We start from the raw sequence: 26,942 nt of genomic DNA on the forward strand, positions 1-26,942 counted from the left end.
CAAGCAAAATCAATCCAAACCACAGATGTCAATGTCACAGAGGGTTTAAGGCTAGAGAGTTTTCTACGATAGATAGATAGATAGATAGATAGATTGATAGATTGATAGATTGATAGATTGATAGATAGATAGATAGATAGATAGATAGATAGATAGATCGTGTGGCTGAGGCACAGAGGAATGACCCATATGTTTGTCTACCTTGTAGCAGAATCTCTTTATTGTGGATTTTGTTTTGCAATGACACAGAACTGTTCGGGGTAAATCATGGATGGACATTCAGATGGACTAGATTCAGATGCCAGCCTTGTCAGTGACCACTTCTGTGTATTTTCAAGTGAGAGTCAGTAAGAGTTGCATCAGCGGGTTGGAAAGCAGTGAACTCTTGAACAGGTCGCAGTTTGCAGTTTAACTCTGTAGTTTCTAAAGCAGACGAGATCGATGTCCTGCCATGTTCGTGATGTCTCTACAAAAAAACAAGTCTAATTTTAAACTGAATCCAACTATGAAGGAGGCATGTGGGCCATGCACATCATCCCTTGCTGTGCTGTAATCCTTGTTTTTTCGAAGCACTTATGAAAAGACAATGCACTATCATTGCTGCCTCCCACTTCCCCACTCTATCCCCTGTTGCTATTTGTCTCCCCAATTTTTTACCTTACAATCACTCCTCTGTTTATATATTGACAAAAAAAATGTGTTTGATTAATGTGTTACTGAAGTCATGCCAACAAGATGCACACATGGTGGATGATAGATAGACTCAGATTCATTCTTTAATGTCCCCTATGAAGAGAATTTGCTTTCAAAGTCTGTAAACAAGTTACACTCCAAATGGGGTATAAATACACAAAGACATCACAACAGCATAAGTCGATTAAACTGTGCCCAGGCTGTTTAAGGCAGTGATAGCTGAGGGCACATAACTCCTCCCAAAGCATGTTTTTTTTGCAGAGTAGTTGTCTGTATCTTCGACAAGAGAGGAGGAGGATAAAGCATGTGTTGAAGGGGTGGCAGGGTTAGTGTGCTATGGTCAGTGCTCTGCCACCAGTTGCAGTGAAGGCTGGCAGAGGCCAATTATTTTAGAAGACATGGTAGTGATTTTCAGGGGCCTGTTTCTATTAGTGAGGGTAGGCATGATGAAATAGCAGGTGGCGCAGCACAAGAGGATGGATTCAATAATACTTTAGTACAGAAGGGGCAGGAATTGGGGGTGACTGAGAGAGCCCTAAGTATGCGGATAGCAGCAGAGAGTCTTTGTTGGCTGCATTCATGGCTGTCTGTGAAGTGGTGATCAAAGCTCAGTTTATTGTTAAGGATGATGCTGAGGCACTTTAAGCTCTCCACCATCCCCGCTGGCTGGCCATTGATGGAAATGGGGCAATGAGGTGTTGGTGAGTTTATTGTGGGTGTCAAAAATGAGCTCCTTCATCTTGGTGATATTGAAGAGGAGGTGACTATCTGTGCACCACTGGCGGAAGTGGGCAACACATTATGGGCTAAAAGTGGGCTAACAACTGGGAAGGTAGCACTCAGCGCCAGTTTCTTGAGGCAGTTTGGAATAAGGAGGTGAGAACTACTGGGTTGTAATAATTGAGTTCAGGCAGGGGTGGGTTTTCTTGGGGAATGGAATGGATGATAGATGTTTTCCACAGGACGGTTACGGTTACAGTCTGGAGCAGTTCGCTAAAGTTAGAATGGAGAACAGGGGAGAGCTCCAAAGCACAGCTCTTGAGCAGCCTTCCTGTGATCCCATCTGGGCTAGGGACCTTGCCAGCTTTACACCTTATGAGCTGATGGTAGATATCCACTTCTGTGAAAGGGACAGAGTGTGACTGCTCAAGCTCTCAAACAATCTGTCACACTCAGTTGAGCAGTTGAGACTGTCAAACCTGGCATAGAAATTGTTCTACACTACAAGTCTCAAGTGAACAAGGTGGGGTCAGTCGGTGTAGAAGTGGATTTTTAGGTGGACCCAGTAAGTGTTTTCACTTTCTGGATTGCCTGCCTAATATTCATGCTGCTAAAGTTCTATTTGAATTTGTTCTTAAATATGAATTTTGCTTTCTTGACTTAAATTTACAAAGCATTCAATGGCATCTTTTTCTGATTTTTTTTGTGTGGGACTCCTGTAGCTGTGACCACAGATGGAGATTGCTATGGGAGGTAGTAGGAGCTCTGTAATTTTGGATATGGGAGGAGCTGCTGGTCTGGTGAGACTGGCAGGTCATCTTGGCTAGCAGCCTGACTCCTGAGATTATAGGTCAGTCAATTCATAGCATTGTGATATATTGATGTTACCATAGCACAGATTCATTGTCAACAGTAGGCTTCTTCATCCTCTCATAGCAGACTGGATGCTACAGTGACTCACTATCACCTCTTGAGGTACAAGGTGGACATACAAGACTGGGCTATTCTTACATGTAGTACATTTAATACTATGTTTTTGAGTTTATTTTAGAAGTTGTTTGCTGCATGTTGGAATTATATGGAAAATGCTTTAAATGCATTTTAACTTGGAGTCCCATGCACTTGTGGGTCCCCATGCTCACATAACATTAATATAACATCAAGACATTAAATCCTGAATGTAACATCTGCCTAACGATGAAGCCAGTCCAGTTCAGCTGCATGTTTGATATGTGATCAGACTTCACAGCTTGTATCCTGAGGGGCTGGAAGTGCCCAGAAATCCACTATGAGGGTTCACAGCCAGGATTTACCGCAGGGGTTAAGTTATCTTCACAAATCATTCCCTTTTTTCATTTGCAGAAACAGTCCTGCAGACATCATTTACAAGTACAGTAGATACAGACATGAAATCCAAGGACAACTCAGGGCTATAAATCACACGGCTTTGCCTCTGTATTTACAACATCCTACTGGTGTTAAAAGATGGACATATGCTAAATCTGACGTTACAAAATACAACATTTTTTTCCTGCTGTAATGAGGTATTTAGTCTCATCTGTGTCATAGCAAGTAGAATCTAGGACAGAGTGTCACATCCCCCAGAGAAACAGAGAGACAGGAAAATCCTCTCAGTTTGCTATGAACATGATCCAGTACCAACTAAGCACCTGCTCCCCTCTTGACATTGTTCACAGTTTGTCTTAAAAACAAAACAAAACAAAGCCAAAAAAAATGAAAAACAAGGGTAAACATTGTACTTTCAGTCAAACTGTGTACCAGCAGTCACTCACTGTCTCCGTGAAGGTCTTTAAATTCTTACTCCCCATCAGGAATGCAGTGGTGTATAAAGATGCAGTTTAACTCAGGAGTCCAAGTAGTTTGAAGAAGGTGCACAACACAAATAAAATAGCAACATATTACAGAACAGTGAAACTCATTTGTGTTTATGATTCATCCTTATTATTATTTATTATTTTCATGGCTTTGTTTCTCATTTGAGTGTCAGACATTTGACTACTAATGCATATTATTTTAAAGATTAGAGGTCTGTAATTAGGTTCAGCTGTAGGCCTGTTTTTTATCTGGACAGCCAACACCATTTTCAAAGCTGCCGTGGAGACAAAGGCCATATTTTCAACATTTATTTATTTATTTGGGGATAAAATAGTCTGAAGCTGTGTGGCTGACTTTGATGTCTTGCCATTGAAGCTTCAATCCAAGTCCTGAGCAGCATAATGTACAAAAATGAGACTGTGTTGGCCCAGTATTCCCAGACTAAAAAAAGTTAACAGACGCAGAGGTATCAGATAATACTATAGCTCTCCGATCGATTCATTAGGCATCCCATTTTGCTGGGTTAAAGGAATAGACAGTATGTCTTGATAAAACACTCTCTCAAAAACATACAAATGAAAGGTAAATAATGAAAATGTAATTTCAGCACTAGGAGCTGGCCATCGTACAACCTATTAAATATCCTGGTGTATGATACAGATCAAGGCACAATGGCACTTTGCTTCTCTCCTTGTCAGAAGTATTGATTATTAGAGAGATAAAGGGCCATTTCATCAGTGTAAATAAGGCTTAAATACATATTGCTAAATGTTTTGATGTTCCATAAAAACTGGATGAATGTCAGATTTAATTGTTTTAATTGAGGACCATATTTCACATTTTCTTCATGAATATCAAAGTAAAACAGTTTTTTTTGAGCTGGTAAAGTCACCCTTCACTACACCTTTGTTTCCTTCACTGCATTACTGCTGGGATGGTACTTTCTGAAGTGTTGCTCCTGTGTCTGGGGCTGGTTCTGCCCATCTGGAAAACTGGTCATTGCTCTGCTTCCACAGATTATCACAAATCAGTGCTACACCACGTCTCTCCCATAGCATGAAGGGTTCAGGATAGAAAATCAATGTGTTCTCATGGGTAACTCCATCAGTCCGAATATCTTGAGCTTGATGGCTGATAGAAAGAAAAAGGTTAGGGTTAGGGTTAAGAGAGGGAGAGATGTTGGGAGACATGAAAGGCTGGGTGTCTTTTTTTTAATAGTTTGCCAATACACCTGAATAGAAACAACAACAACAAAAAAACGAGATGTTTCACAAAATATGCCAAACTTCTCAATAGATTAATCTTTGCCTAAGATCTTCCTTACCACCACCATCCACAATTTATTTGTAATCTTTTAGAGCTGTGAGTAGCTCCTACCTTCCCTTTGTGTGTTGCATTGTAGGGGAAAATTGCATGACAGCACATTCAAACATCTGTTTTTCTTGTGATTTTTTTGTGTGTGATTCGGTCATTTTTCCAGTGTGAATGCAAATTACAAAGCACCTGTATATAAATAATACTGTATACAATTGAGACACAGCTAAAGAACCTGTTCTGGCTTTTGCTACCGACATACTTTGACAGGTGTGAAGCATAAGAGGAGATTGGACAGAGAGCAGGAAGTCAGAAGAAGTTCAAAAATGGAGAGATTGAAAGAGAGAAAAGAACATAGAAAGTTAGTTTGTAATAATAAAAAGGATCGAGAGCAGGGGGGAATGTGGACAAGGCTGATAAGCAAGTGGCTCAGAAAGACGCAAGTGTTTTGGATTGAGTTTCACAAATTCTTTTAAATAAGAGCAGCGACTCATGAAAGCGATATCATATGAAATGTCTACAACAAACCATTTAACATTCACTGCTAGAACTGACTGTAGATATGATTGCCTCAGGTTCTGGCAATGAATGCAAATGTTATGTTAAATGTGATGTGCGCTGTCCAGGTCATGAGTTATTTCCTGCAGTTTTCCCTCTTTCTGCTCGTTGATTTCATGCCTGGCTAAGGGTTTTTTGATCAAATTTAGAAGATGAATCATCATCATGCAGCTACCCAGCACCATGATGCGTGACCAGAAGTGTTCTGGATTATTTCAGGTGTCTTTATCACAGTTGTTGAAACAAAGATAACAGATAGATAACATCTCCTTCATTATCATTTTCTCTTTCTGTTTCAGTGGTGAACAGCAAGGTGATTCTAGAGGGCCTGCAGAGGTACGGCCCCATGCCCATCTATCTGCCTGTCAGCTACCGGATCCTCAATGCTGAGTCAGCTTTCTTCCTACAGGAGGCAAACCAGGACTTAATGAGGAACTCCAGCCTGCAGGCTCGCACAGAGTCCTTCTTCATCCACCAGGCTCGGCAGATGCCCATTGTCAATGCTAGTTATGGACCCCTCTCTGTCCAGCAGCCTGTCCCTCTGGAAATGCTCCAGACCCAGCCGGGGCCCTTCAACACACCCTCCTTTACTTCATCTGTGCCAACATCAGTGTCAACATCGCCTCTCTTTACATTCAACTGGAATGTCCACACTTATATTATCAGTGAGAGGATTCACCCCAGTTGGCCAAAGGTTCAAGTGTTGTTCTATGTAGCAGGGAGGGACTGGGACGATTACAGCACCATCCACAAGCTGCCCTGCATCAGGATGTTTGCCTTCCATGAGACTCAAGAAGTGCGTGGGACGTGCAGGCTAAAAGGTGAACTGGGGTTATGTGTTGCTGAGCTGGAGCCTCTGGCCAGCTGGTTCAGCCCACCCACTGTCAGACCAGGTAGGCAGAGGGTTTCTGAGCAGGCCCAGGGCACCCCTGTGGAGCTCTACTACATGGTTCAAACCACAGACAGTGGAGACTGTAGCTCAGAGGACTTGAGAAAAGGCAGCTCTGTCCGCACGGACCAGCAGAGGCCGATGGGCTATTTTGCAGGGCACACACCTATGCAGCGCATTGGGAGTGTCAGGCTGTTTCAGCCCTTGTCAGAGCTGAAGCTGGACAATAACTTTGTGGTGATGGTACCCTCCAAACCCATCCGGCAGAGGGAAACGGTCTCTACTTTTCTGGCTCTGTCCACACTTTCTTCAGTGCAAATCTTCACCCTCAGGTGAGTCAGCCTGCTCTCATACAGTTTACACTGCTGCTCTATCAAGGTTCTCTAATTTTCCAAACTACAACAAATTGGACAAACAAGCAGATATTCGGCAGTGATAGATAACATCATCAAAACTCATCACTTCCACAATTCTGCACATTAAGAGTCAAAGTATACCTCTCTGTGAAATTGTGCTGAGACATACAGTAGTTATGATCAGCATTTTCTCAATTAATTGTTAGTCATTGTTGTTCTGAGTCATAAACGGAAATGAGGGTAAAACTAATAATCTTGAATAATGCCTCTTGGTTCCTAAAATACAGCACTGTAGTAAGGTTCTGCAGGTTCTGTACAGCTCCTTGTTCAAGAAACAGTTTTTAGGCAACAGTGATGACGTCCGATTGTTGTATTGACTTTTTCTACTGAGCAGATACTGTTTGGTTCGGAAATGTTATTTAATACTACAGCTTGTTTAATCAAAATAATCTGCAGTTGGCAAAATCAGGGATTAATCTCTGGCATTAAAGATTAGAAAATGTGTGCATGATAAGCTTTTGAGTTGCCACACCATACTCCAGTCTACAGACAATGTTGCCATGACACTGCTACAGTACTCTACTGCCCAGCAGCGGTTAGGATACTTAAGCAGTTTACATTATTTAGGTTATTTGTCCACTAAGCAGGAGAACATTATATTGCAAGTGAAAATAAATGTAAACATGACATGACGTGTTAATCATTCATTGTAATCATGATCATTATTCTGACTTTGTGTGAAATGACATTCAGGCATTTTGCTTGCTTTGCTTGTGTAGAGCAACTCAACCAAAAGACATTTATGGTAAAAAATAGAATAATTTCAATGACATAGAAATAGCTTTCTATTGGCTCTTTTCTTGGACTAACATGAAACCTCTTGGTACTTATTCATAGTTTTCAGCAAGTGGAAGCACAAAATATTTCAGTCATGTTCAACAACAAAACTTAAAGCATATTGAAGAGATTTAATTTCTGGTATTGTTTTTTCTGATTACAGATAAATCACATTTAGCTGGCTGCTGTAGATTACATATTTGAGCATCTTGGCATGGGTAAAGTAAAGTAGATAAGGTTTTCTTTTGTGTTTGTGACCTTCCATGTCATTTTGAAGAGAAAATAGAGAGCTATTGATATGCTTCACATCCTCCAACTGGGCCGTAAAGTATACCCCCGAAGCCCCTACGAGGTAGGGGGGCCCCACATTTCAAACCGGCTCTGCCCATCCTGTAAACAACTATTATGATAAAAAATTGTATTTTTATTTTTTCATTTGATTTTGTCCTTCAAACTGTGATGTAGGGTAAAATTCAGGAAAGGATCAGCACTCTTTCACAAAGTCTCAGTCAAACACTGAACATTGATATTTTGCAGGCTAGCAAATATCTGCACATACATATATAGCATATACACAAAAATCCCCAATTAGTTAGGCTATCTCCTTGTCTATCCATTTTTCTGTCTGTCTCTTTATCATCAATCATCATCAATCTTTATTTGTATAGCGCCAAATCACAACAAAGTTATCTCAAGGCACTTTACACATAGAGCAGGTTCTAAACCAAACTCTTCAGGTTTTAACTTTAAAGAGACCCAACATTCCCACATGAGCAACAGTGGCGAGAAAAAACTCTTTTTTATCTGTCTGTCTGTCTGGTTTGTCTACCTATCTATCTGTCTGTCTGTCTGTCTGTGTCTGTCTGTCTGTCTGTCTGTGTCTGTCTGTATGTCTGTCTGTCCGGTTTGTCTACCTATCTGTCTGTCTGACATTCGCAATCCTGATAAGCGGTACTACAAAGCTGGTTATCAACTTGGTAAATCAACCCAGGGTTTTCCAATCTGGATCACTGCACGCTCACATAAAGGGGAGGTGTTTGCAGCGTCTGACCAATCACAAACATGCAGAAACCCTGCAGAGCAGACTACTTTACCATGGAGGAGCAGACAATTATTCTTCAACAATATGAAGAATTCAAACACATCATCCAGGCCAAAAGCAACACTGTTGCTGCAGCAAAAGCCAGGAAAGAATGCTGGCAGAAAAACACTCTGTTAATGTGTAAATTCATGAGATCATACAATATTAATTTATCGGACAATATAAACGGACAGCACTCTGATCACACAATGTCACTTTATTACGGCACAGACGTTTCGGGCAGAGCGCTTCCTCAGTGCCCTTCCTTTCATAGCAACATTAAGTTAGTTTAATATTCAACATTCAAAATACAAACCTATTATGCGCTTCAACCATTTGAGTGAATGATGTCAAACCAGCTGTATAACATACAGACTAATATCCCTCATGTGCCTTAAGGATTATTTTTTATTATGTTTTGGTCAATTCAAAAATATGAATACAATTCTGCTTTTCAGCACTTTTGCAGCGATTGCTCTCTGGAGTGGTGGTAAGGTTATTTATTTATTGTATTTGTAAAAAAAAATTGACAAAAAGATATATTTGAAAAATAAACCTTGAGGCACAAGAGGGATATTATTCTGTATGTTATACAATTGGTTTGACATCATTCACTCAAATGGTTGAAGTGCATAATAAAAATCTGTACCTTGCATCTATACCTAAATACTCTTTCTTTCCTAAGCGCTCCTCTCACGATCCGCGCACCATTATCGACAGCATCTTCTAAGAATGGGCAGGCCATTTTCCAAGAGAACTGATTGGTCAGGTGGTGGTGCTTTTATACTCGATGATCTCTTATCCAGAACATGACCTTCTCCGGAGCAGGTTAGCTGTTCAGCATAAGTTACCATGGTGATTTACCCCGGTAAGAAGTGAACCAGCGTCATAGGACGGAAAACCCAGGGTTAACCATGAAGTTACCTTGATAAGAGAAATTCCTGCTTCGTAGTACAGGCCTCTGGAGTATTACAATGTAAATATTTACTTTCTGTTTGATTACTTACCTTACTTCTCTCTTATGTTGTTTGATTTTTTTTAGTTTTAGTAAATAAAAATAAAGTTGTCCTCCAAAAGTGGGGGGGGTGGTGGCTCACCACTCTATATTATCAAGTGTGTCTGATAGCCAACACTATTAAACTTTTACTTAATCTACTGTCGCAAGCACTCAAAGATCCCTCTCAAAACTGAAAGCAATTCCAACATATCTGAGAAGCACCATGGAAATAGACACACCCACAGTCTATAGCTACTTCAAGAGAATGATATGGGATTTTGCTCATCTATATGCTAAAAGATGTGTGCATGTATTCTCGTCTGAAAGCCTGTAAGAAAATGAAGTTGATTGCTAGGATGAACGTGTTTTCATAATTGTTGCTCTGTTCGAGAAAGCGGTTTAGAATAAAAAATAATTTGACCTTAAAGAAAAAGCTGGTTCTCTCAGTCTTCACAGAACAGTTGTGTAACAATCTGAGTTGAGTGGGCAGGTACGCTTTTAACAGTAACTTTGATAATGAAATCCTGCATCCTGCATCAATGAGTAATGAAGAGGAGGACAGCTCCTGCAATCATAGCCACGCAGGATCAGCATCTTGACAGTGGTTGTGTCACTTTGTAGTTTGTAATGTTTAAAAGCTTCACTAGTTTAGAAGTTTACTTAGACATTTAACTCCATACTCTGTGTCCAGCGTTCTAAAGTGGTCTGTTTAGTTTTTGTCGTTGATAAGTATCCGCACAATGAAAGATGTTAAAATTTGCCTGCTCTGGGCTGCAGTAAAGGGGCCCACTCAGGTTTAGCTGCAGGGGGCTTCACATGTTAATGTTACAGTGGTGTTCTCCAAGCCGCATTTTAACTGACTTCTGGGGATGGTTCTGACTGAATAACACCTTAATTATTCCTTTGTGCTATTTATGAAGGTTGTTTCATGTACTCACCTTCAAAATTGCCTGTCAGAGGAAAATTCTGTCTGTGGTGATTCCACACAAGAGAAACACAGTTTGTTATTGATTCATTGAGCCTTGTCTTGCACAAATTACAATTCAAAGTGACTATAATTGCTCCATGTTGTGCGATGAAAATTAAGGTGTAAGGAATATGCATTTCCACCGGGCTACTTTTATGCTTGAGATCTAAATCATGAAAGATGAAACAGTAAGCAGCCTCAAAGTGGAGCTGTGACAGAGAGCCTTGGCAATTTGTCATCCCTGGGTGAGCAGGAAATCTGCCAAAAAGCCTCATTGCTTTTTCTCTCACTCCAGTGATGATGAACTCCCATGAAGTATTAGCGCTTGCAGTGTGTGTTTATCACATTTGCCAGCATGTGTGTAAATGGGAACTTTAAAGGTGTTTTTTTTTTTCCTTTAATTCTTTTTGCACCAGTGTTGCACCCCCAATCGTTCAGAAGTTCATCTTTTTTATGTTTTCCGTTGGGATAGCGCAGACTTAAAATTCAACCAAAATACCTCATTAGCAACCAAAAGATTAAACCTCAAAGTATTTGAATCACAGGCTACTTTACAGTACTTGACTGCCAGCTTACCAATGTCTACAACTGAACATCCGAACACTGTTGATTAATCACATCTCAGGTCTGCTGTGCATTACTTTTATCTTATAGAACTAAACCTTCGGGGCTATTCAGTATGTATTTCTTCTCTTATCTTCTGGATCTCCTGATAATTAAAACAAACAAACAAACAAACAACCAACCAACCAACCAACCAACCAACCAACCAACTAACAAAAATTCTTTAATTTAACTCTTTGGGTACTTGATATCCCCTCGGTGACTGAATCCCTGTGATGACTGTATATCGGCACTGATATGTGCAAATTCAAGCTCTGCGTCACTGGAGGTGGGTGTCTGTATACATCTATGTTGAGCTACTCAAGATGGGAGTTTTTTAAGCTGTTGAACGCCAAGTCACTGTTTTCTCTCTCTAATGCTCTATGTGTTTGCATACTGTCTGTGAATGTTTGACTATGTACTAGTGTGGGTGTGTTTATGGACAGCTTACTTTACAAGTTACTCTGGTGTTTCTACCAGCGGCTGAGACATCATTAACTATTTATGTTGTCTGGAATTACTCCCTTCTCCTTGCCATTATCTTTTCTCTCGTTTAATCCATCTACTCCCCTCTTCCACTACTGCAGTCTAACTTGTGACAAAAGAATACCGAAAATCTCTCTAGACAGCCTTTATTCTTACTTGCACTGCTGTCAAATTGAATCAATATTTTTTCACTCAAAAAATGTATTCTTTTTTAAATAACTCTTTTCTATGCTTTTTAATAGGACTGCAAGTAAAATGGTTTCTTTGGACTTATTATGTGGAGCACATTTCCAAGGGCATCATGCAGGTTCCCATTCAAGCTTTAGTTTATGAAATGTATGAGTCGTCTTTGTTTGCTTGTTTATTGCAACATGTACAATCAGCAGGCTCAATCTTTTGGGTCACAGTGGTTTCCATAGACCTTTAGAGTATGAATAGTGGTGGTGAAATTTTTCTTTTTGGTATTATTACACTATAGTAGATTTTGAGCTTTCAACTTAGAAATGTAAGTTTCCCTGCTGCCTTAAAAATGTAATTTAACTGAGCTAAAGTACAGTATATAATATATATATATAGAATAGTTCAAAGTTATCTTGTGAGTTATGAAAATGTAGAACTAACTGAGATTATTTAACTGAACTAGAGATATGTGATTTACAAGAGCTGAGCTGTGCCTGGAAATCCTATCCTTTTATTTATTTTCTTCTCTGGTGTGGGAGTCGGGCATACATTTTTAAGTGCAGCAAAGAAGGACTTGCACACAGAGAACAAAAAAGAGCTTAGACTGGAGTCTGGATTTTAAATATTCACATGCAAATGCTCAATCAAGCCCTTGGGCATTGATTAGGTACACCTGTAGAGTGACCCATATATAGGGAGACTAATCATGCACTGAAGAGAGTCCAGTATGCACTGAAGTGTCTGCACTTCTTCCTCTGTACAGCTCTAAAATGAATGAATGAATGAATGAATGAATGAATGAATGAATGAATGAGTTAATGAGTTAATGAATATGAATATTTAAAAATTCAGAACTTTGAACTCTTTTTTTGTTCTCTCTGTGTGAGTCCTTCCTTGATGCATTCTAAGTATAGACATTGCATTTAATAACCTTTGAATATTACAAAGCTGAATCAACAACTGTTCGGTCACACTGACAAAAGGTCACAGTCTGATTTGCTTTCCATTTCCATTTACTCTGTTTGAAGAGACAGTTTTTCATTTAATACAAAGAACATACAGCTGCGGCTGCAGTTGGAGCCACTTTGTACCAGAGTCAGTACAATGTCAACATACCCTCAATGGCAGAAAAATCATATGTGTACAGGGGTAGAACAATTTGGAAAGCATCTTTGGTTTTGGAACACTTTATTGAATTATTGTTCATTTCAAAATTTTACCTGTGCCTGAACTTTACCTTTTACTGAAAAGTCAATTTTCAGTGTATGTGCACTGGATGCCTCTGCTTACTAGCAGTGTTGTCTAGAATGGTTCAGCAAGCTTTGACTCCAACAAAAGAAAACTGTTATATCTCTCTAAGCAGAAGGATTCATAGAAAAAAAACCTTAGGCTTGAGTGGAAAATGTTTATTTAAATTTAAACATTTCCATTCAACATTAATGCTCAGTTAACATGAATAACCATTTTTCATAAACATAATGGATATATTAACTTTATTGTCATATTCTGCTTTTAAAGGCCCACAGCTTCCAATATTCAATAGTTTGGATGCAAAGTGGTAACAGCCTATAGTTTAGCCAGCCATCCGATCTCACTATCGACATTTGACTTGCTCGGATCTGAGGACAGGAGGAAGCAAGTGTTGGGATGGTGTCCATTAGGAAAGAGAATACGAAACAGAATTATTTTTCTGATTAATGTCATACTGTATAAGTTCACTTAAAGTAATATCAACATGCTTAATGATCCCTGTCAAACACTCTACTTTGAATAATGTTTTGTTGGGGTTTTTTTCAATGACGCATACTCCTTCTACCTCATTACAAATGCTCCACTCTATATATATAAATGTATTTGATTTTAGAAGTTTAACTACTGGAGACAAGATGTCCTAGATCTCCTACTTTACTGTAAAGACCATTTTCAGTGCATGTGCATTGGAAGCTTCAGGTTTCCACATCATACTTGTGTAAATTGAATGTGATTATAGGTATGATTGTAGGCCCACACTTTAAAATCTGATTTTCAATGAACACAGAGCAACTTTCCACTTTCAGCATACATGTGAAAACAGACTTATAATGTCAATCTCTGCATGTACAATGTTTTGTACAATGAATCTCAAACATTCAAATGTAGGAAAAAGAAGGAAAATACTTCTGAGTGGAGGGAGACTTTAAAAAGTTAACTTCAACTTCAGTGTATGTTTAGTGTAGAATCACTTAATAAGTATGCGCACTTTAGAGGTTGAAAGAAACAAATTAAGTCAAATTTATTTGCTAATTTTCAAATATTCAGTTAAGCTTGCTGACACTGAATTAAACTTTGTGGCTACTGTGGCATCGCAAATGAGCCCTGTGTTGGCTAGATGCCACTGCCCTAAGCTGTCAATCCACTATTTGCGCTTTTCCACGATACAGTTCTATCACTACTCGACTCGGCTCGACTGGACCCGTTTTTTTTGCGTTACCTTTAGGGCTAGTGCTATGATGACCCGCCCACGTTGAGTAGGTACTATAGTAATGGAAAGGAGTAATGGTACTGGAGTAATGGAGTCGAGTCGAGCCGAGTAGTGCTAGAACTTTATAGTGGAAAAGCGCCATATCAGTCTTGGCAATAAGAAGGTTCATACTCACTTTATTTGCTCATTGATATAACCTTGTTTATTGGCTTTTTGAAAATGGTTAGCATATATGACAATTAAATTATTATAGTACCTGGGACCATCTTACCTCCAGCCAGCGGCGGAGTGAGGCCTTGAAATCCACCGGGAATTTTTTCACCAGCCCCGGCCCCAGTGTTATGTCCCAACTGGTTTCCAATTTAACTGGTTTCCTTACCGAACAGCTCCAGCTGTGTTGCGCTTCCGCTAGCAGATTTGTCACAAATTCACAAATATACACAGCATATTACTGGAGAATTTTAATCGCGTTCATTGGATGAGCCCTTTCCTCCCTTTCCCAGCAGGCCGTGCTACATTACACATTTTAAGAACAAACAAAGAAAATAATATATTGCAGTTATAATTTTTAAATATACAACTATGGAAGTTGTAGAATACTGTAATAGGAGTTGATTTAAGTTTCAAAATTTGAAAGTGATGAGAAGAACTGGACCACAAGAGTGACCATGACTGAGAAATGCACAGCAAGAAAGCGGTATAAATACATCATGGATTGTAGTTTTCTCACTATCTTGTGGCATCGGTGTCACCTGCTTACATTGCATGACTGAATATTGACCAGCTCATGACAGTTGAGGGAAGGCCACACACTTGTTTGTGACTGCCGGTCTGCGGAATATTCATGACATCATCGGCTGGCCGGCATACCGGGAATTGTCCTGTCTCTCCCAATGGCCACCCCGCGTTTACCTCTAGCTTTTTACTAACTGTGCTACAGTAGATATAATTCCAAGGAGCAATAACTAAGTTTCCTGATGTAGCGCAACATCTTTGAATGATAATATTTCATATTTATCCTTACATTATCATACACAGTAATGGACAGCCAACTCTTTACTAGTTGCACAGCAACAGCAACACATTTAACAAAGGGCTATTTTATTTCGTTTTTTTCTCTCTCATTGCCTAATTGGATGTATTTTATCTAATCTTAACTAATCTAATGTAATTATTTTTAATGTAATTACAGGCTTTTAATTCCAGCTGCTAGAAAAACACACAGACATTTGTGCACACACAGATTCACAAACATGCACATATGCCTTCATACTTGCAGACACGTGTGCACGCACATATACTGACAATCACACACACATACATGCATGCATGTGTGGACCTGCTCTGTGCCAATTGTAAAGTCATGGTGTGTTTGTCATGCTAAAGGCTCCCAGTGGAATCAGTAATTCTCTGCTCCCTGCCTCATTAGCCATGGAGAGAGTGGTGTAACAGGTTGGAAAGGGTTCTCTAGCTACTCCTTATTCAACATGCAAATGAAAACACCATTTCCTCCTGAACAAATTAACAGGCTTTTCAAAAGATAAATTGCCCCAGCTGTATTGTAATTTTGACTAAACAATCCGACATATTTCCACAGATCCCCCTGGGGGCAGTGTTGCTGATGAATGCAAATGAATTTCTAATATCTGTGAGTGTGAAGGTATAAGTATGAGATTCTTCATGCTGTGCCAGCCCAAATAGTGAGCATGAGTTGTTTTACTAAGCAGAGATTTAAGAGGTGAATGAGGTGTTGGGCTATGAATAAAGAAGTGGAATTAAACTGAGACAGGTTTGGTGTTATTTAGGTGTTAGACATGATGCAGTGCCTCACGTCAGCTGGTTGTGATCCTTGACACTGTTCAGATTTACAGGTCGTGTGCCTTGGTTGTTTATTATTGGCCCATTGTTTGCTGAAATATCAGCAGGAGAAAAGGTTGGAATAAAGATGTTCTCCTCAGTGTATTAGCCTTATCTTGACTGCACTCCTCTGTGATTCAGTTCTTGGTAAAGGTCACACAAGATAGGTATGTCTCTTTTCCATTTCCATTCCTGTACTTATCTGTATTTTTTTATTGTATTTTATCTGCCGCTCTGTCTTGGTCTCCTCTCGCCTCCTTGTGTTGTTTAACCTTTCTCACTCAGTACGCACGCTTTCTTTCTTCTGTCTTACTTATGCTCTCCCTGAGCTTCACATGCTCCTCCCTTGTGTGTACAAGTAATGGAAAGAAATCTCATTTTTATATTTAATTATCATGAAGACCCTTGCACCAAATTAGATGTCCTATCTATCCCAATGTAGTTCAGTCTCTTTACCCTCGTCTGCCCTTCTTTTCCCAGCTCCCTCTTTCCTTTAGCTCAGTTGGCCCATTCACCAGTGTTTACTTTGAAAGCACAGACTTTTCTCCTCTACTCATTAATAAGTAATTAGTGATTTGCAGCCCGGGGAGACTGCTCACTATGTAGATCCTGCTCTCTGTTGGACCCTGCCACCACAAAGCAATCACCAGTTGCCTGCAGCTAGTAATTTGAATCCTTGTGTTTTCTACCATAATGATTTTCCATCACTTTTCCTCTCTTGAATCTGTGTCTAAATTGATGAATTTATTGGACATTGGAAGCACAGAGTATTGCTCTGCCACTTTGGCATTCCTTGTCTTCATGTTTTTTTTGCACTTGCTCTGTCCATCTGCCTTTGGAAAAGCTACATGTCCCTGAAGGATATTCGTGATGCTGCTGCTTGGCAGAGGGTCATACCAATGTATCGTATCATTCAGAGTGACACATGCCTCCAAGACTTGGAGTATCGATGGAGTCAGAGGTTGGCTTGGGTTGCTTTGAACTTGTGAGAGTCTTTCAGGCTTCTTATAAGGGCAACAGAGAGAATGAAAGGAGCTCGAGTGGGTCTTCCCAAGAGAATGGTGCCTCATATCTCGACTGGTGTTAGGATTACTGAAGTATGTGTGGTAGGTAGGGATGTGTAGCTATCTCTCCAAGACAATTTGACATGTATCTACTTTATATGAGCCACTATTACTAACAGATTTTGTGTTTGCTACACTGCAGATAATAATTAATATAATAACTTATGAAAAAATCTTATCATCTTTCAAAATATGTCAACTTTGAATGTTTAGAAGTGTTCAACTTTGATTTCAAATGAAGAGAAGCCATACAATAACCTAATAATAGAAAAGTGGCTTTAAGTTTAGCATTTAGAAATGTTGATGTCTCCTTCGTACACAACTTCATATACTCTAACACTTAACACATATTCTCTTTCATAGTGATATTCAACAACATAAGAGTTATTGCAGCAAGTAGTATCTAAACTCTATCACCGTTTTCCACAGTTCTTTTAAATAAACCATACAAAATGAAGACAGTTTAGTTGTTGGCATTGATGTGAGGCTTCTTTCAAAACACCCAACCATTGACCTAAATAATAAAGGCAAAGTTATTTTGAAGGGCTCTGATTAAAACTGGAATCATTTTGTGTCTTCAGTCTAAACACAGTCGAGGCCTCTGTACTGACAGTGTAAAAGAGACATTAAATATATGCTAAAGCCAGGTGATTTCAGATTAAGGTGTTAATAAAATATTAAAATGAATTGTACTGTTCAAATTCAGGTGGAAATTTATTGAAGATTGTTAAATTAATATTTCAGTTCAGTCTTTTAGGTGTCATTAAACCTGCTGCATTTGAACCAGCTACAGATGGGAAAAAGCTTTGTGGCTGAGACAAGAGGAGAAAAAGACCAAAAATCACTGACTCACATTTCAGATGCAAAAAGGAAGTCTGAACAACTTTTTTAAAACTTGATTTTAAACCAGACAGCAAAGTCTCGAGTTTCTCAAATATTTTAAACCTCTTACGTATGTGTTGTGATGTTCTCAGTTTTCAAGAATTGTCAACATTACTATTGGAAGCCAAAATGCAGTGTCTGGCCTGTCAGATAACTGCACATTCTGGCACTCAAAAGCCAAGTTAAAAAAATGTTCCATGGGAAAATACATTAAGAACCAAAAACCAAGTAAAGACAGAAGTGAACCTTAAAGTTGGGGAAGAGTTTTGTTCTCAAAACAGTACAGTATATCCTCAAAAACAGTATCAAAAACCTTCTGTTTATTTCTTTCTGTGTATTTCTGCAAACCATTACACACTAAACTGAAGAACAATTTACAGATACCGCCCATTTTGTGTTTTAATTCATTTATGAACAATCAACAAGACTTCCACCAATAATGAATGGTTGTTCTTAAATTTGATTTCAGATTATTATTACAAATAGATGGTTGACTATGCTTTATAAACTGAAAAAGCCCTCTGAGAAAAATGTATGATTTTGGCCTATAGAAATAAACAGTAGCTTGTAGCTTTGCCTAAATAACACCAAATTGAAACAGAGTAGGATCCCAAAGCAAAAAGACCAAGATAGTGAGCCAGTTAGAAATAACATGTATGATATTTCTACCAGACAAAGGTAGGTTTTATTTCACCACCCATACTTCACCACCAGTCTGGTTACTACCGCTGTAAGATGACTTTAATATAAGTAATATAATCACATCATGGTAACTGATTAAAAAAAACTTTCACAGAAAGATTATCAAAATAAAAGTAAATTGCACAAATCCTATATCACACAAATACACAAATAGAACAACACACTTATAAATTGCGGGTTATTTGGTAATGTAACTTATTTTAATTTTTGCATCAGTAGGCTACCATGCAAAATTTGGTGCGCTAGATTGCCCTTCTCCTCCTACCTCAGGCTTTCAGTGGAGAGACCTGTGGTCAACATATCCTCATCTCTCCCCCCATCTCCTACTTCTGACTGTGAGATATTCTCAGCAGGAAGAAGCTTCTAGTTCACACACTAGAACGATGGTGCCCACTGCAAGGTTAATGTTAATTGACCCACACGGTGACATTATAAAAAGAAGACGTGACGTGCAAATAAATGATAGGAAACTGTTTTTCTTTTGGCGCTTGTGCCCCATGCTGCCCCCTCCCCCGCATTAGCTTGTATGGAAACGTATTGCTTAAGTTTCCGTAAGCTTAGCTACCATTTCTTGGTGTACTAACTCTTCACACTGGCTTCAAAAACATGACAAACAGCTAACACTAGTTAAGTTACAGGGTAAATTGATATACATATAAAACCCTGTGGACTAGTTAGGTAACAAACCTGATGTCATTACTTGTTGTCTGTGAACCAAAGTCCCAACTGATGATGTCAGTTGCACAATGATGTGCAATATCAAATTTCAGATTTCACTGAATTTTCTGTTTAATGCACGGCTGTATTAATTTCACAGTCAAATTCAGAATACAGTATCATATTTTGAAATATTACAGTCAAATATTGTGAAATCCTGGAAATAGTTTGCAGTGAAGCTTCTGCGATCTGAGTTGAAAATGATAAATGTAGGACTGGAGGGTTTGACAAACATGGTGGGATTAGGTTGTGAGGCAGTCCTGACAAAATAAACTCTGCTGGCTAACTGTGGGTTTGTGTCTCGCTCTCTCCCAGACAATCACAAGCTTGGCCTTATAATCGCTTGTTTATCCTTGATGTTTCTTATAAGGATTTACTTTGATTAGTTTGATCCCACTGACTTGACAGCTGTAACACAAACTCAAAGTCATGCATATTTAAATGTGGACTTGAGGCAAAGAAATAAAGAAAGACAGAGAGAGGGAGGAAAATGATGAAATGTTGTGGTTGTCATACATCAGGAACCTTTTTTTTTTTAGAAACTGACAGTCACAAAAACAGAGAAAATGCACCAACTTTTCCCACATATTAAATTGCCTTACTCACACCGGGGTTAGTAAGGTGTACCAAGATTGAAATAGTCACACACAAAAAGCCATCAAAAGAATGAGAAAGGGTGTAAAACAAAGGGAAGCAGCTAAAATGATTTCCACTTACTAGATAATGAGTTACCCCATGTGAACTGTGCAACAACTTTTTGGGCTCATTGACTAAATTTGACCCATTAAAACGATCTCTATGGAAACAAGGGAAGGGAACTTTGGGGAACTGTGAGGCATAGATTTGGGTAATGACAGGGACACACCCCTTCCAATGTCAAGAAGCTATTATATTGTCCCTTTACAATATCTTACAAACAATTATACTACTGGGTCTTAGCTATTCCTTAGTGAACCACTAGCTGTTATGCTGTCAGTGCATATACTGTAGTATTGATTAAAATTGGATCAGTCCCATGTCTATTCCAACTGAAAAACTCTAGACAGTTTGGACTGCACTCCTTCCTTCTTTATACAGTAGTTTTAGAGAAATCAACAGTGCCTCCAACAGTGTCTTAAAGTTTCTCAGTATGTGAACATTTTCTGTGCTTTTTAAGACCAACATACTGCCACATCCACCCTTTAGTCAGCCTGTAAGAAAACTTTAATTACATTTTTCATAGAGCAGGAGAAACCTTTTAATACATTTTGATAAGAGATGAGCATACGGGCAGAAAAAGCATAACCCCCATTAATCTCAGTTTGCAGAGCTAATAATAATAATAATAACTGCAATGACCTCTTTCGCATTTAGAGTTTGTTCTATCTGTATTTTCAAATCATCAGTTACTTTACAGAATATTAAAAGTATACTATGCAAGGATACTTGCTGTCAGTTGGTGTTTGTAAATGCACGGTATTCAAAGTTGGCCTGTCCTCTCCAGTTCAACGATCGATTGATCAGGAGAGAGAGGGAGAGGGAGAAAGACAGAGAGAGAGACAGAGAGAGAGAGAGAGAGAGAGAGAGCAGCAGTCATTGAGTTAGAGAGTAAATGAAGAGAGCAAGAATAAAGGCAAGGCAAATTTATTTGTATAGCACATTTCAGCAACAGGGCAACTCAAATTGCTTTACATATAGTGCAAAAGGAGAACATAAAAAAGCACATTTAAACATACAATTTTTTTAAAGAACAAGAGAAAGAATTAAAACAGCTAAAATATAAAAATAAATAAAAACGGAAAGGGAGATAAAGCAGACTAAATAGATACTGGAGTGATGTGGTCCACTTTCTTGGTGTTTTGGATCAGCTGCAGCTGTCTGATGGACTTTAGTGAGACCTGTAAAGCTATGAATCCTAAAATTTTATTTTCTGATTGTTTCATGGCAGTTCTGTTCTAAAGCACAAATAAACCCACCCACACCTCCTCACAACCCTGTAGGAAGGTGCCGCATAGCTGAATTTTGCGTGAATGCAAAGCTTCATGCTGTCCACTGTGGCCTCTCTGCTCTGTGGGAGTGCTGTTCATCCCCACATTTGGCCAAGCAGACACACAGATCAGCAACTCTTTACATCAATGACACAAAGCAGAGGAGAGATTCAGAGACTGCAGTGTAACCTGGTCGCTACACTACGAGTCACGACCTCACACCATGCGCACCATTATTGGCTGAGGGCTACACACCCACTACCCAAAAGTTGGCACCCAGAAGCATCATGTTAACACAGCAAAATAATACGAAAATATGGTCAGAAGCCAGGGTCAATGTAGTAACATATGCCACCACTCACTTCCTGTGGGTTAAATGATGATTGAGAGAGAATATTTTTGTGTTTTATGTCCATACATTTTATAAGGAAAATCCTTCATAGTATACCTTTAAAACCCACCTTCTGCTCCTCCAAAATATATTTCTCTTTTAAGTTTTACTTTCATTCACAGAACAGGTTGCCTTCCCTTCACAGGCTTTTGAAGCAGTGACAACAACAACAACAACAAAAAAGCAGTGACAAAGACCTAGAGAGAGGAACAGATAAAAAACGAACTGACAAGCTGACAGAATCTGGGCTACTGGGGAGAATCATTAGATTGATATAATATTCAGCATGCAGCTTGGAGCAGTGACTTTGGCTGGGCTTTAAGTAGTGTAGTGTTGGTCAGTCTGGTTGTGGCTGGCTGGGAGGTCAGCCACTGATCTACAGATATAAGCTGGTACACTGGAGCCAAGCCTTCATCATCCTGTGGGCCTACAACCACTGTGGGTGGATAAGCCTTGATCTACTCAGGGGTTTGAATGTGTGTGTGAGTCTATGGTGAGTCTGAAGATACAAATGATTGCATATGTGTGTCCACATACATCTACAGATGTGGCTGTGTTGTGTTTGTGTGTGTGATTCTTTTGCTTTTTTAAGTCGCATCCCTGCTGAACATCCCTGCTGGGTAAAGTGAAATAAATAAATGAGGAATGATGTCTTTCTTTTTAAACGACAAAGTAAATGTTGTGGAATAGACCGCAAGTGGCCAGCACCCACTGGTTCACTGGTTAGCACTTCATATTTATTTGTGTTCTTTCCTCATCTAAAACAAATCAATTTCATTTAAATTGTTAAACTGCTAGACACAAAGGCCCCATTTACATTTGGTACATGTGTATAATATCTTCATACATTATCTGGATAATGACATCCAACGTATAGATCCTTGCATTTACACCTGTTTTAAAATGTGTTCTTAGAGCCCACTCACATTAGGCAATCGTACCGTGCCCAAGCATGTTTGCCCCCTAAAGTCCGGATTATTTGGCTAGTGTGAGTGCAAGTGTACCGTGCTTGAGTACGGTACACTTCCTGGCCCAGTACGGTTGGAAGAGGTGTGCTTGAGCACGGTACACTTGGTCACGCATGCGCACACGGTTACATACACAATGCGCGAAACGTGGTGAAAACGTATGAATCATGCGACCATCCCTCCACAACGACAATAGCAATGGTGGTGTCGAAAAGGGCTCACGTTGGTCAGATGAAAAGGTGGAGTGTTTGATTGAGATTTGGGCAGAGGATGGCATCCAGCAACAACTGGATAAGACGCACAAAAATTCCGAAGTTTTCGGTAAAATCCATGTAGGGTAGTTAGCAAGCAGAGCTTCGAAGGCAAGACAACAGTCACTTAATGATGACGTTGCGCCAAGCGTATGTCGTATATCAATGTGATGATATGTCGGAGACAACCGTGCTTGAGTACACTTGAGTTTGGGGAAATGTGAGTGCGGGCCAGGAGGGGACAGGGGAGGGGGGACATTCGTGCTTCAGCACGGTATGGAACAACTGAGCCTAGTGTGAGTATGCCCTTAGTTGTCTTAGCCTATATTGTGATTAGATCTCAATATTCAAATTAGCTAGGTGGAGCTGACAGACTTTTCAAACAACTTGGCACATCTCAGGTCAAGGAAACTGCAACCACACTGTCATCAATTTTGTAAATATCTTTTTGTGAGGTTAGACTTGTACACTAGTTACTGCTATTTGTTGCTTTTGTGGGGTCTGCTTTAGATGACAGGAAGAGGCAGAGGTAGCTGACATTTCAACTTTCCAGGGCAAATATTTTCGTGAAATTTGGTCATGCTGTGCAGATTGCATGTATACTTTGCTGAGATCCAATCACAATGTAAATGGAGTAAAGATGTCTTCTACTTTGGCCTTGAAAAGTCCATTCAGCACTACACCCATTAAACTCCATTCTGGTATTAAAATCTGCACAAACATCATTCTGCACAGTGAACCTCAAATAATCAAGTGAAGTAACAATAAGAAAAAAACTTCCCAACATTTTGTGGGAAGGGAGGCTCTAAAACATCTCCAAACTGAATAAAGCATACAAATGATCAGCCTAGAAAAAGTTACATTAAATGACATTTAGATGACAACTGGAGCGACATGAGAATAAACCTCACGAGATAACTTTAATAAATTATTGGTGTATAATTGGCAGAGTGAACTTAAGTTAACCGCAGTTGATGGATTATTTTTTTGATGGGGAACTGACAGTAAATAGTCTGGAATCTGGGACATTTTGATTTGAATTTATGGGGGTGTAATATGAAAGACTGGAAGTGTCTGTCTTCTTAAGTGATCTGAAGATAATATCAAATTTCTGTCTCTCGCTAACATTCAATTCAATGACTCAGCTGTGTAGCTGCTGCCTTTTTCAATGTGATTTAGTGACATCAAGAGAAGCAGCCCTATCATTATTTTATTTAACCTACATTAAAAATATTAAATTGATTAGATATTGTATTGAATAATCAGTGCAGCTGCAGAAAATGCCGGATTAAAATTTTTTAAAGGACCTTTACAGTGTGATGAACTAAACACTGGGATCGGTTGTGTCCCTTTGTACAGCAAAGGTCAGAAATTATGTTCAACCAAGGGCCAGTCTTTATCAGCCCTGAGTACTAGGTTTTTTGTTTTCTTTCAGTTCATTCAAGACCAACATTGGTTTAAAGAGCAGTTTTATGGTCATATATGAGGCAGTGTTAATGCATACATGTCAACAAAAAGAAGCCAAAATATGCTATGTGCCTGTTTTATTCATGTCATAAGTTATGAGATGTTATGAGTTAATATTTAGTGGAATGTACATGAGATTTACTTTGTTATGAAGGGTCATGTAAAGGATTGATTGTAATGTTTGAAAGGGAAAACTTTTGTTAAGTGCGTTATGAGGCCAAATATTTTTGGTGGAGGGCCAAATTTAGCCTGAGGGCCAATATTTGCCTACCACTGATGCACAGTATGAGTGTGGGTGCCAGCTTTCTTTTGTCTGGATTTAGCCTTTTCAGTGCAACAGAAGGCTTTCTCCTTCCCATTTCAATTATAGGCTATACAGGGTATAATTTCAAGTACTTATGTACTTCATTGAAGATGCACAGAAGCTCATGCAACAATCCCTTATGCTAAAAGATTAAAGATCGTGGGCCAATTTGGGAAGTAATTTAACAACTTGGAGATTTTTTTTAGAATCACTGAGGTTCCCTGTGAATTGGATATAATCAATGCTGTATATGCCAGCTGTTTGTTAAATGGAGGATACACCTTTTTTTGCTTGAGATGAACTGATACCATTATGTTGTGCTGCTAATTTTCTCACCATTGTATCAAGACCTGTCTTTTCAGTTTGTTTATCAAACCTCATTAAAGATAGCTTTGTGTTGATATAATATCAATATGATTAATGTTCATATGAATAGATGAGCCTTTCAACAAACAAATAAATCCAATTAAGAAAGTGGAGTATTATTGAACTAGTAATTCAACTGGCGATTGGTATCTCTGTGCATTGGTTAAAGTAAAACCTTATAATACAGTTCACAATCATACAAACAGTGAAATGCATTTGCAGTGCAATACATTATTTGATATCACTGAAACTGTCAGTGTTTTCTTGTACAACTTCTGAGCAAGCTCATGTGATATATTGCTTTCATTTTAATCAATAGCAGCCTTGAACACATAAAGAGCAAAACACGCTAAAGCAATAATTGACGTACCTCATTTGATGCTCCTATGGCACACTACTGAATCAGACTGGAAATGACAAAATTACAGAAGGAAGATTACTGTAAGATTTGTACTGTTCTCTGTATTTAACAATATAGCTTCATTCGATGGATGTAATGAATGAAAGAGGAGGAGAGAGTCTGTTTCCACAGTTAATTGTCTGCTGAGTGTTTGATTGTTATTTATTTCTACTTATGAACATAAATGCCATGAAATAATTAAAAAAGAAACAAAAAAACAGAATGATTTATTTCTCTCACCGCTCCTTTTTCCGTCTCGCTCGCACACTGGGTTGCTCATTCTCTCAGCTCACTCCCTCTTTTTTCAACTGCAGCAAAGACAGCTTTGGTCACTGGGTCCTCATTTGACACCCCAAAATTGAAACAAGGTTAGAGTAGGGGCATCAAGGCACTTTATCGTATCTCATAATGCATTTGGTGTGCGTTCGGCCATTTAAAACAATCAGTGTACTTCAAAACGCTCGCAACAGACACTTTCAGTGCATTTGGGCCTTTACTTGACATAATGCTACATGATATATATGTTATCCAACTTTTTGAAATGAAAAAGTACAAGATTGTAGACTATCTAGTGTTTAAAAACACTATTGTGGGATATCTGCTTTCATGAGCAGTAGGTTGCGTTCAAGAAACATAAATTAATTCTGTTTGAGTCAGTATTTTCCAATATAACAAAAATGGTGCATTCATGTTGGAACGACGCTCCCTTTGTGTTGTTGTCAGCAGTCTTTCAGCCTCCACTGTCATCAATGCTGGGCACATGAGGTTCACATGCTGCTATACAACCCTGGAGGGGAGCATCGGCACAATGCAGATGTTCATTTTCTATCTGGTCTTCTGTAATTTTGCCACTTATGTTTAGGCTTGTGAAGTCCTGGGTGACCATTTCACCTTGTTCACTCTCCAGTTGGCTGTTCTCTGGACCACAATATAGTGGACCGGAGGAGATCTGGCACTATCACTCCACTTCTCTCAGTACAGATGAGCTGTGTTGTGGCCCCAAGGATTCACTCTGATTCTCTTTGTCTCGCTTCCTGACATACAGACTGACACAAATGCACAGAACTGGAAACCCAATAAATCTCTTTCCCTACTATTTCAAACTGTCTCTGCTTTAGTGGTGGCATAGTGTATTCATGAGAGTTATAAAATGTGGTCCAGTCCATTTACGAGCCATGTCCCAGTACAGGGTCATGTAGGGAGTACAGCTTCCAGACTTTTGGGTCTGCAGAACTGACTCTTTCATCTATCACAGTGGGTGTGACAAATGAAGCTGGCCTGATCAAACCCTGTCTCTAAAAACCCTCTTGAAAGTCAGATGGGCTGGAAAGATAGCGAAATAACAGCAAGATGTGAAGACAATAAAATTACTCCTTTGATTATTTTAGCTGCAAGATCAAGTCAAGAGAAGACACAGAACAACACACACACACGCGCACACACACACACACACACACACACACACACACACACACACAGTCTGGCCCTTAGCCAAAGAGCTCATTTCTTCAGTTATCCAAATGTATTTTTCTACTGTATATGTCTCCTTTATTTTTCTTTATTTCCTTGCTTAAAGTCTGCATGCATTTGGACCTTTTCTTTTTTATGTGGTAGTATTTTCTTTTGAC

At 39.1% G+C, this 26,942-nt stretch overlaps 1 protein-coding gene across 1 annotated transcript in view; it reads left to right on the top strand.

The window, feature by feature from the left end:
* Nucleotides 1–26,942, top strand: part of si:dkey-112m2.1 (transmembrane protein 132C) — a 158,431-nt gene that overhangs the window by 42,789 nt on the left and 88,700 nt on the right. Inside the window, exon 2 of the mRNA XM_053339453.1 lies at nucleotides 5,421–6,342. Within this exon, the coding sequence (XP_053195428.1) occupies nucleotides 5,421–6,342 (922 nt within the window). The remainder of the gene's footprint in view (nucleotides 1–5,420; nucleotides 6,343–26,942) is intronic.

This window comes from Scomber japonicus, chromosome 19 (genome assembly GCF_027409825.1).
Source record: "Scomber japonicus isolate fScoJap1 chromosome 19, fScoJap1.pri, whole genome shotgun sequence".
Taxonomy (NCBI): Eukaryota; Metazoa; Chordata; class Actinopteri; order Scombriformes; family Scombridae; genus Scomber; species Scomber japonicus.